At 42.0% G+C, this 12,495-nt stretch overlaps 1 protein-coding gene across 3 annotated transcripts in view; it reads left to right on the top strand.

Annotated features, from left to right (window-relative positions):
* Positions 1-12,495, top strand: part of HPSE2 (heparanase 2 (inactive)) — a 667,750-nt gene that overhangs the window by 540,128 nt on the left and 115,127 nt on the right. For all 3 annotated transcript variants that reach the window (XM_036265132.1, XM_036265133.1, XM_036265134.1), the window contains one exon: positions 155-269. In XM_036265132.1, the coding sequence (XP_036121025.1) occupies positions 155-269 (115 nt within the window). The remainder of the gene's footprint in view (positions 1-154; positions 270-12,495) is intronic.

The raw sequence follows: 12,495 nt of genomic DNA on the forward strand, positions 1-12,495 counted from the left end.
CAATGCTTAAAATAATTTTCTCCTTTAAAGTATGAGGTGAATTTGGTGGTGGGAGTGGTTAGTGTCTATGTGTGTGTGTTAGCCAGTCTCTGTAGAGCTTGTTATATGCTATTTAAAAATGTATTGATGTAGCTTTCTCCCCCCTGCTTTTTAGATGGTTGAACACGTTAGGAATGCTGGCCCATCAGGGCATTGATGTTGTGATACGGCATTCATTTTTTGACCATGGATACAATCACCTCGTGGACCAGAATTTTAACCCATTACCAGTAAGTTGTGAGATAAAGATTCCCTGCTCTTTCTCCATGTCCTTCAGTTCTTTTGATCATTCCTTGTTACACACTGGGAGAATTTTTCTTCTGTTACCAGTTAATTTCATAAATTGGGCAGCATTCTTGACCCATTTCACAGACTTTTGGCTTTACCCCCACCACCCGCACCTCTATATGTGTGTGTACACACACACACACACACACACATTTATATGTAACATATTTATACATTTATATACTACTATAATTTTAAGAAACCTTGTGCAATTGAGATTCCACATCTACTTGTGGCCTGTTTGAACTCTGCTTGAGAGTGAATTTTTCCAGATTGTTTTCTTTAATGCTAATAGGAGACATTAGTTAATGTCAGATGCAACATGTTGAAAGCAGATGGGAGAGTGCTGGCCAAGATCAGATTCAGTAGGAACCCAGCTCTTGGAGAGTGGCTGAATGAAGTGCATTTACTGTTAGATGTGGATCCCTATGTGGCAATGAGGGGATTTTCCCAGAGCACCAACTAACAAAGCATAGGAAATGGAAAGCTAAGGAACAACAGCAAAAGCAGAGACCTGAGTTTGTTGGGTGACTGACCAGTCAAAGAAATCCCACTTAGTCCAGAAAAGCTGCGTTTATCAGAAATATTACATGGGCCATCCTTTTCACAGATGTCTTGGTCATTATGCAAGGTCAGACTGCTCTTATTAACACACAGAATGTCAGAGCTAGGATCCCCCTTCAAGATGATCTAGTTGTACTTCATGTAACAGAGGGACTTGTAGTCCAGGGTAGGGGGTGGGAGGTGGAGAAGGCAGGTAGAGGCAGCCCTAGAACCTGTCCCTGTGCCCCGGTCCAGTGCTCTTTCTATAGAATTGCTACTCCCCCAGGGTTCACAGTAAACAAATCAGTGAAACCAGTGAGTGTTCCTGCCATTTGCTTCTCTCTGCCTATTTCCAGGCGGCCTCCAAGCCTGGAACAGAGAACAACTTGGCACCCAATAGCACCATTTCTATGACTCAAAACAATCCCTCTAGTCAGAGTTGTGAATGATTATTGTATTACTGGTTGCACATCACTCCAACTAAATTACAGTACTAAAAGTGACTGGCACAGTTGCTTTTATTCACCGGGCCAGGATGCCTCTGTCAAAGTGTGTATGGGGCTGGATATGGAGGGGTGAAGAGAGAAATTTCCATTTGGAACCATAGAGTTTTATATTTGTTTTAAGCTCATAGACTTGTAAATATCTTAAATATAATGTAACGTGAAAATACTTATTGATCATCAGGTAATGAGGAAGAGACTTGTAATAGTAGATAAGTGAATATATAAAGAATAGAGTACTGTATCAGAGTCAGTGAGGGCTCTTTTACAGGGCATGTAGAAGAAGACTTCTCTGGGAAGGTGACATTTAAGCTAAGAGCCCAGTGACAAGAAGGAGCCAGCCATATGGATTTTGCAGAAGAGCTTTCAGGAAGGGGAAGAGGAGGCCAGCACAAAGGCTTTACAGCAGACTTGTTTGACAGAACACAAGAATAGCCAAGTGATGGGGACCTGACGGGGAGGAGACACTGTGTGGACTTGAGGCCCCACTGGAGTCAGATCACATAGGGCTTTTTAAGCTAAAAGAAGTTTGATGTTTACTATAAGTAGTATCAAAAGCTATTGGCCGGTATATTACTTCCCTCCTTTGGATGGGGGGAAGTAACATTTTTAAAAGATCTTGCTGGTGTAATTAATGCATCAAATGTGAGTTATAATTTCTTTAATAATGTGGACAATATTTAATTTATAGACTACTTTCATATACGGTACATCAATAATGCTCTCAACACTGTCCTCCCTTCTCTCTGTCCTTCCTTTTTCCTTTGTTTCCTTCTTGCTTTATTCCTTTCTTCATTCAAACAAAATAATTACACTTTGGCATAATTACTCTGAAGAGAGTCTGATAGAATGACTATTTATACTTACTTTGCTAAAGAGAAACTAAAGTTATTAATAACTTATCCAAGGTCAGACAAGTAGTAAGAGCTGGAACGCTCAGAGTTTCTCAGTTCCAAATCCTGTTTTCTTTTCACCATGCTGCACTGTTTCTTGCTAGTACTCTGTTGTGTCTGTGCTATGGTCTGAGGCCAATGTTTGCCTCAGAATTGGGTCTGGATATGGAAACAGGCATTTTAAGGAATGGGAAAGAGAAAATCTAGGCTGGAAAAAGATGGTTTTTGGATGACTAGATAGGCTTGATTTCCAGAAATGGACAAACCTGGATTTCAAAGCATGGTGTGTGTAGGTTAAAGATGCAAGTCTTCATGGCTTTGTTTTCCCCAAATAAGAGTTCCTGCAGGTGACTTCCTTTGAAAGCATGGCACAAGAGACCTCGGTTGATACATGGTGGTAGCAGAGCTCACAGAAGTTCATAGGAAGCTAAAACAAATCCCACTGACTTAGCACAAATAAGCTGGGCAGCTGTATTTCTGGAAACACCAACCTCTAATAAAGAAACCATATGTAAAAGCACTTAAAAAGGTAGCAAGCTTTCTTTTTATCTTTCTTTGTGCTAATAAATTCTGCACCTTTCTTCATTCAAACTTTCTTCATTCATAAGTAGAGAACTTGGCAGCTGGGAAAATGTGTCCTACATCCCCTGGAAAGAAAGTACTGGGCTAGACCTGGGCACCAATCTGCCAGACCTTGCCAGCAGCCCCTGGAATGTATAGCAGAGACAGACCTAGGAATTGTATAGGATGCCACTTCAGAGAGCTGTACAGTTTATAACCAAACACTGCCAGTAAAAACTTGTGCATTTAGCCCTGGCCAGTGTGGCTCAATGGATAAAGCATTGGTCTGCGCACTGAAGGGTTGCAGGTTCAATTCCCGGTCAAGGGCACATACCTGGATTGCAGGTTTGATCCCAGTCGGGGTCATGTGGGAGGCAATCAGTCAACCAATCGATGTGTTTCTCTCATATCAATGTCTCTCTCTCTCTCCCTCCCCCCCCTTCCACCCTGTCTAAAAACAAACGGACAAACAAAAAACTTGTGCATTCTGTATTGTGATTAAATCTTTAAGAGAATTTGTTAAGAGCTCAGGGGATTACTGAATTGTGTTTTGGTTGCCTCCCAGAAAAATCAGTGTTTTCTACTCCAGCTTCTTCAAACATAGCTCAGTACATTTCAGGAAAAGTTTCTACTAGAAAGTTCCATTTTGTTTTAATGTTCTAGAATAAATTTTTTTAAAGTGAGGATCATGGCCTGGTGGCTCTTCAACCCATATTATCCTTCTACCGACTCAGTCAACTTTGACCCTAGTTTGTAGGATTCCAGCTCAACTCTGATAAGTCCATCTCGATAGCAACATTCCAATCTAGGGTAAGAGAGAATATGAGGGCGGCCCTTTAAAAAACAGCTTGTCTTCAGAAAATATCATTTTCAATGATGCGTGTTCTTTATGGTTCTTCCTCCAGAAAAGTGCCAACTCTCCTTCTGTTGTGAGATTCTCCTTCTCCTGGGAAGAGGAGAACATTAAGTTCAGCAGTGCTTCATCATTCAGCTCCCACCCTCTTCCCCTGACCCCAGTGCTATTGGAAAGAGGGAACGTGTGAGTCTCCACAGCCAGCCAGCCAGTGGTGGGCTCCCTTGGGAGTGAGTGGTGTTTGTGTAGAAGAGATCTGCACATTCAGTGGACATAGTCCAGACCCACCAGCCATGGGCATTATCCTGAGAGAAGGTTTGGAATTTAGCTTGCTGCTTTTTTTTTTTAAGAGCTTGATTTACAGAGCTCTCTGGGAAAGGAATGGTGAATTACTAGTCAACATCTTTTTAACTCCCACGCCAGCCCAGCAAATATAATTCAATTCAAAAAACATTGACACTTCAAATGTGTCTGGTTCTGTGCTAGGATATGTAGATAAATAAGACATGGTTCCCTCGTCTGCAGAGCTAACAATCTGGTGTGTGTTTGTATTTGAGGGATAACAATTTAGTCCTCTATTTAGAATAAAATATAAAGCTAGTTCACATTGGGTTGCCTTTTCTATACTGAGCATAGTGGTGGAGCATTTATATTTGCTGTCAGCATTATTTTTTTGCTGACTGCTCCTGTTGAATAATAATAAACAGTCAATTCAGCCCAGTGTGTACTTACTGAACATTTGTTGTGTACATTGTTCTGGAATACAGTCAGTGGTCATGGATCGTAGTACAGCTCACTAGTCTATGGTGGGATTAAACCTATGGCGGTGGTTCCCATAGCAACAGGATCTGAGCCAAGCTACCACTGTTCAGATGTCATCTGGCCATTGGAAAGAAATGGAATCTTAATGATGCCTGCTAGCTTTGCTAGTTAGCCTATCATAGAACTAAGATCCTACGTACTCCACTTTTGTTTCCCTTTGAAATATCAGGCTGTGCCCTTACGTACTGCACAGCCATGACATGGACACAAGATCAGCTTAAATCTGTCCCTTTCCTGAGGAGGAACATCCAGTTGTAAACCCATGTCCCACTGATGCTGGATTGATGCACAATTTCTCCCTTTTTTTAAAAAAAATTTATCTTCATTGTTGGAAGTATCACAAATATCCTTCCTTTTCTCCCCCATTGACACCCTCCTTCCCGCTCCCCACGCCACCCCCCACCTTCACCACACTGTTGTCTGTGTCCATTTGTTATGCATATATGCATATCAGTTCTTTGGTTTATCTCTCACAATTTCTTCTTGTACCATCCAATTATGAGGCCTCATGGGGAGCAGTGGGAGCCTGGCATCATGAAAAGATCTGTTACTCTAGTCCTAGCTCTGCCATAACTAGATGTGTAGCTTTGGGTTCCAGTTTTCGTATCATTTAAATTGTGATAAAATATTTCCTCTATCTGCTGCTACAGTCTTTGAGAAAATGAGATATGACAATAGGATTCTGATTTTGTATATATTTGTACACAGAGAAAATTACTGGAAGAGACTACATCTGAATGTTAAAAGTGGTTTCCTTTGGGTAGTGGGATTGCAGATAGTTTTTATTTTCTTCTTTGTGGATTTTTTTATATGTAAAATTGCAGCAATCAGCATTACTGCTTTTATAATCTGAAAAAAATAAAAGCTTTTTTTTTAAACCAAGTGTTTTGAAAAGATTAAGTGCTTTAAATAGGCAGTTATAATCCCAGCCTAATCCATTTATCATTTATTGATCCGTGTACACTTGTGCTGCCTGCCGGATAGATGCTGTGCGGACACGGGGGCACTCCCTTGCCTCCAGCAGCTAACTGTGGATTGGAGACAGGAGTCTGAGTCGGCAGGGACCGGCAGAAGCACTTTGTCAGGACAGAAGAGGAACAGAAGCCAGCCTGTGCCAGGCAGGTGTCAGGCAGCAAGAAAGTCTTTCTGGAGGAGATAACACCTGAGGTGGATCTTGAAGGGGAAGCACAAGTTAACCAAAGGAAGGAAAGTTTGGGGTCTGGGAAAGATCTTCCACACAGAAGCAGTAGCGTATGCAAAATTATCTAGGCGTTAATTTTCCAGGGAGTCATGGCGGGTGAATTATGAAAAGTTACTTAGGCAAGCTTTTCCCATTGCTGCCCAGTGGCCACACAGGCTGAGCAAAAATTAAAGAATTTCCAAGCTGGAGGTGGTGAGGCAGGGGAGGTACAAAACCCAGCCAAACCAGTCTGTGACCTGTTTTTTGGTGTAGCTTCCTTTCTCTTTCTTGTCTTTCCCGTGGGAGCCATCAGGAAGATGAAAGAAGCAGAGTGTACCTGTTTAGGGGTAGCTGTGATGTGAAACCCAATCCTCTCATTAGAGGCCCTGACAAACTTCTCCATGCACAGCCGCCCTTTGTGGAGACCTGCAGTTGCTGAGAGAAGGCGTCCTCGGCTGCAGGATCAATCACTGGGACTCGGCTGGCTCCGTGGTAGTGTCTGAAGTGCCTGGGCTGCATGCCCAGTGGGCATGACTTGCTTCTTTCCTCCTGTGCCTCCAAACCCTGGCTTCTCAGATCAGAGCCTGCACCTGCATTTCCAACTAGGCAGGCATCTCTTTTGCTCCTAATGCTTTGAATAGAAGCCCCTCTGATTTTCTTACTACAGTACTCACCCTTTGCTTATTTATCAGCCTGAGTGGAGGGCCACGGATGTCAGCGACAGACATTAGCACTTAGGACAGCTTACCCTGAAGGAAGCTGCCTTGGGGAGTAGACAGGGCTCTCCACCTGAAATCAGAAATGCGGGCTCCAAATGCAGCACCACAAGGTTTCAATTGCTTGGGTCTTCATTTCTAGCTCTGTAAAATGGGGCTAACTGCTAGGGTTGGGCGTCGGGAGAATTTTAATGTAGTGCTTTAGACTGACCTGAGTTTCAAAACCAGCTCTACCAATTACAAACTCTGTGTCGCTGGGCAGATTGCTAAACTTCAGTTAACTCCAAAGTGGAGACAATAATAGTGTCTATCTCAGAGGGTAGCTGGAAAGGATTAACTGAACCCATGCATATGTAGCTTTTACCACATAGTGCTCAATACATGTTAGCTGCTATTATTATTTATAAAGTCACATTGTAAAGTACAAAATTCTATAGTCACAGTAATAATTATTAGTAGTAAGTTGAACATAACTGTGACTAGATGATATATATATTTGACTATCTGTACAGATACCTGGAAATCAGTTCCAGTTATAACTAATATATGAAAAGTAGATATTTTTTGTAAAAATTCTATTAGTAGAAAATTAGAAGAACCACAAAAAGAAAGCTGTGATTCCTGCACTTGAGAGGAATTGACTGCAAATGGTTAAAGACAAACTAAAAATTACATTTTATTTTCCTCCAGAGAAGATGCTGCCAACCTTTCCCAGTGAAGGCAGTGAAGGCATAGCCACCCTGCCGTACTAGCTCCGGCACCTTCACTGGGGTTCATAGATGGCCCAGGAAGCCCTGGAAACCTCGGTAGGTCCCATCAGAGTGCCGACAGCACATTATGTGACTCACTGAGAAGCAACAATCGAAAATCTCGCTCTGCGTCAACCATTTCTATTGCTCTCAGCCCGCAACACTAAGGGAGCACAGCTCAGTGATTATAGCCTCTCTGCATTTGGCTCTAGGAGAACAGTGTGCCACCCTCAGAGCCACCTGCAGATGATGGGGAGCAAGCCCAGCTCTAGAAGTGAGAAGAGCTTCACTTCCCCTAACCTCATCAGCTCACCTGAAACACTAGAAAATAATCTGAAAAGAACAAGAGGAAAGGTAGGGGAGTGGGGGTGAGAAAATGTAGGGAGAGAACAATGGAATGCTCTGTGGTGGGTTGGAAAGATCTTTTATAAGTGCCACAATCTGACACACTTAAGATTATTTTTTAAAAATATTATATTTACAAATACTAAGGGCACAATGATGTCCGGTTATGATGGTCATGATGAACAAATAGGCCTGTGATAGAAGTGAACATGAGAGCCAAAGAGAATACCTTATGTTTTTTCTAACTCAATTATGTTTTTTAAAAATAAAAGCAGAAGTAATTTAAAATTGAAATAGAACAAATAAAGTTATTCTGCTTTTGGTTTTTTGTTGTTGCTGTCAATTCTCACCCAAGGATATTTTTCCATTGATTTTTAGAGAGAGTAGAAGGGAGGGAGGGTTGGAGAGAGAGAAGCATCTATGTGAGAGACACACATCAATCAGTTGCCTCCCACATGACCCTGAGCAGGGTTGGAGGTCAAACCTGCAACCCAGGTATGTGCTCTTAACTGGTCATTGAACCCTCAACCCTTCAGTCTAACCACTGAGCCAAACTGGCCAGGGCAAATTATTCTGCTTTTTAAAAATTATTATTTAAATGCACCACAGTATAATTAAAAAAAAAAATCTATCAGTTATTAGGTACCTCATTTTCTAATTTTCAACGGTCAATCTCTACTTATTTTATCTCTGATTTGGTTTTAATTATTGGAAGGATTGACTAGAACACACCATTTTAACTCCCTCTCAAGCTGAATTGAACAGATCTGTCTTCTACTCTAAAATTCACTACCTTCATCTTGGTGTCAAAATCCATATAACCTTCCTTCATTAAAGCAGTGATTCTCAAACCTGGCTGCAAATTATAGTCACCACAGGGGCTTTTAAAAAATATTTATGCTAAGCCACCACCCCAGGGAGTCTGATTCACTTGATCTGTAGAGGAGCCAGGTGTTGGTATTTTTTAAAGCTCCCCAAGAGATTCGCCAGAATTCAGAGCCATTATGCAGCCAGAATTTAGAGCCATTGGGTTAGAGATTTTCACTTGCCCTGATTAGATTAGAAATTACCATTTTGCCTCCACTGTGCTCAACCCTTGCTTCAGCTATCAAGATATTAACAAAATATTTAGTGCTGGCTACCATTAATTTATTTGAAAAATATTTGAGTATCTATTGTGTGCTAGACATATATAGATGTGTTCTAGTTTCTGGAGAAATAGAGATGAAGACAAGAGAAAGACAGGATCCCTGCCCTTATTGGAGTTGACAGTAAAGTAGAGGAGGCTAAAAGTTAACAAGAAAATTAACAAATAATTACAGAATTTAGAATGCTGCTTAGGAAGCTAGCAGGCTGCTAAGTTGAAATAATGAGGAGAGGATACCTCTAGAAAGTGTGGCCAAGGAATACTTCACTGAAGAGGCAGCCATCAGAGGAGCTGGTGAAAGAGCAGAGCGTTCTATCAAAGGGAGTAGCATCTGCATAGGTCACATGGGAAGCCATCCAGTGCTTCTTAGACCACCCTGAGCCCTGGTCCACCCACAAAGGTAGCCAGCAAACTGGTTGAATGATTTTTTTCTAAGGCTGTCTGCGTATGATACTCTACCAGTGCCACCCGCGCTTGGCAAACTGCTTTGCTTCCTGCCTCTTGCCCTTTGTGTGAATAAATGCTATTCTACTGCCTGCCCCTATGGCTGGGATCCATGACTGAGCCTAGTGCCTACTGCATTTCCCATCACTGACCTGGCCATCTCCATGTGACCCTTTGTCACCTCTCAGCAAGCTTTGAAATGAGAATAGCAGAATAATACTTGTGGAAGCTGGTGACAAACATTTGGGAGTTTGTTGTACTATTCTATGTCTGTGTATGTTTGAAGATGTCAGTGGCCCCCAGCCAGCGTGGCTCGGTGGTTGAGCTTCGACCCATTCACTGAGAGGTCGCCAATTCAATTCCCAGTCAGGGCACATGCCCAGGTTGTGGGCCTGATCCCCAGTGCAGGGGCATGCAGAAGGTGGCCAATCGATGTTCTCTCTCATCGATGTTTCTGTCTCTCTCCCTCTCTCTCCCCCTCTCTCTAACATCAATAAAGAAAAAAAAAAGGATATCAGTGATGATTTTTTAATATCCCCATGCTAGGGTATCATGATACACTAAAACCAAGTATCGCTTTAAGGTGCTGTGGGATATCAAGAATAAAGTCAGATTTCTTCTCTCCATGTTTACAACCTCTTTGGGGTGACAAAACATAGAGCATTAGAGAGATACCTAATAGATGATGCATGTTAAGATCTGTCTCATTCAATCAGTATCCTCAGAGCTGAACAGAAGATCACCTGCATAGGAAGTGCTCTGTAAATATTTGTGAAGAGAAAGGAGGGAAGGAGGATTCCAGGAGAAAATGGGCTTTTTAGACCTTTGAGGTAGGGGGTATTACTACTGGCTAGAGGGGAAGAGCTAGAAGGGAGAGTTGGTGAAGGCTTGTGCAACAAGATGTCAGTAGTAGACATTTGTAACAATAGTAACCCAAAGAATACATATTCCTGAGAAAGCTCATTGCCCCAGGGCACCGCCTGCTGAGCAGCAGGAGGAAGGAGTGCCTTAGGACAGAGAAAAGATCTGCAATTTCAGATCTGATTCCAGGTCCTCCCACCAGCTCACTCATCCTGAAACACTGGGCACTCGGCCCATCTCAAATGTGGAGGTGAACTTGAGGATCTAAAGTCCCCTTCAACTCTGACATTTTCTGATTCATCTTCGAGATTTTCATATCACTATTTTCAGACAGACTTCTCAGCTGAGCTTACATTAATAAAACCTATTAAAATAAAATTAAACTGCATGATTCCACTTTTAAATAATTCAGGGAGTAATCCCTTTTTTCTCAAGGCTCTTGTAGCCTGTTGCAGCAGTAATGACTTTCCTTTGTTATTAGAGTTGTTCAGGTACATCTAATTTCCTCTGAGTGTAAGCTCCTTAAAAACAGAAGCCATCTCTCCTGTCTTTATATTCCCCATAATGCCCTGTTCATAGTCAGTCTTTACTAAATTTTAGAGATGCTCAGTGACTGGGATTCTGGGGACTGCAGTGGATGCTCAGTAATGGAAATATGAAAGCAGGATTTATTGTCAGATTCTGTGTGCACACTGAGCACAGGGAGCCAGTATAACCAGGTGCTTAAGAGGCTGGGCTCTAGGGTCAGACAGTTCTGGACTCCTGCTGTGTCACATTTGTCACAGTCCCTTATCTCCTGCCATCTGTATAATGGGGATGCGAACACTCCATTCCTTATAGTTTCTTGTGAGTGCTTAAGACAGTGCCTGACACTTAGTACATAGTAATGCGACCATTATTATCTATTCTAAATATATGAAAATTATTCCTTGAGCTGGATGAAATTCAAGCATCTTGGGAAAGATGGGAACACCTGGGAAATAGCCATCCCAACAGGCAGGTACTACTCAATGATCAGTAACAGAAAATATTTTAGTTACAATGATGCTATTTGGCACATATAGATTTTTTTAGAATCTTCAAAATCCTCCACATCTCATTTCTTACACTGCAAACCTGTGTAATAATATTTTTTCGTCTTTGGCTTCTTTGATTTTATTTTTTTTTAAAAATGTTCTTATTGTCCAGCGGTGTGGCTCAGTGGTTGAGCATTGACTCATGCATCAAGAGGTTGCCAGTTCAATTCCTGGTCAGGACATATGCCTAGGTTGTGGACCCGATCCCCAGTGGGGGGTGTGCAGGAGGCGGCCAATCGTTGTTCTCTCTCATCGATGTTTCTATCTCTCTCTCCCTCTCACTTCCTCTCTCCTAAATCAATAAAGGGGAAACAATTTAAATATGTTTTTATTGATTTTTTAGAGAGAGAGAGAGATAGAAACATAGATGTGAGAGAGAGGTCGATCGGCTGCCTCCTGCATGCCCCCCACTGAAGATCAAGCCTGCAACCTGGGCATGTGTTCTGACCAGGAATTGAACCAGGACCTCTCGGTCCATGGGACGATGCTCAATTCACTGAGCCACACCAGTGGGGCAATTCTTTATGTCCTACTATAATTTCCCATAGCTTATTTCCATCCATTAACTCATCTGGCCTTTACAGTTTTCTGATAAGGCAGGTAGGATAGATATACCCATTCTGTATATATCCATTCTCAGAAAACTGAGGCCCAGAGAGGTCCAGCAGCTTACTCAAGGCAACACAGCAAGGTAGAGCCAGTGTTTTTGAGTTCTATGATTCTTCATTACTACTTTATATTCTGCCTTTAGTTGGTTCTGCCACAGCTTTGTCAAGTCAAAAATTCATGTCAGCTGTATCCCCTAGCAGCCAATGCAGATAGAAATGGCAACAAGGGAGCAGAAAACTGGTAAAATAATGATCCAAGGGTTAAAGCCTGGGATTTAACAGTGGTTGGCTCTTGTACATTTACATTTTCACTGAATAATGAAAACAAAAAGGAAGAAAGGAACAAAATTCCAATTTCATGCAGCAGCAGGTTAGTTTCACTGCTTATAAATTAAATATATTAACAGAGCCAAAAATAGTATCTACCACTCTTATAGCAGTTATCATTTTACCGTTTTTATAGATGCATATGTCTACCTCCTTGAATGTGAGACCACTTAAAACGTCTTCCTCCTGGAACCATGAGCACTGCAGGAGCCGAACCATCCCCTAATGTTTAGCCCTGTGATGATGGATGGCAAATCCAGAAGTCAATTCAGTTGTTGGGGAAAGCCACACCAGGTGTTTCCCTTCTTGAGGGAGCTTCCAGTGGCTCTGAAAGATCATTAATGTTTCTTCATTAGTTTTACCTCCAGGGAGGTACTGCAAACATATTGGAGGCTTTGCCAAGAATGCACACTGATCTTGATTTTTGCCTTTAGGGATAAGTGGACTAGAAAAGGTGTTGGCAGTGTCCAAGACAGCATACCAAGTGCCATCAGTCTGGGCAGTGGATTCAGTGGCAATTACAATGTCTGGAACAGCTGA

This window comes from Molossus molossus, unplaced genomic scaffold (assembly GCF_014108415.1).
Source record: "Molossus molossus isolate mMolMol1 unplaced genomic scaffold, mMolMol1.p scaffold_m16_p_17, whole genome shotgun sequence".
Taxonomy (NCBI): Eukaryota; Metazoa; Chordata; class Mammalia; order Chiroptera; family Molossidae; genus Molossus; species Molossus molossus.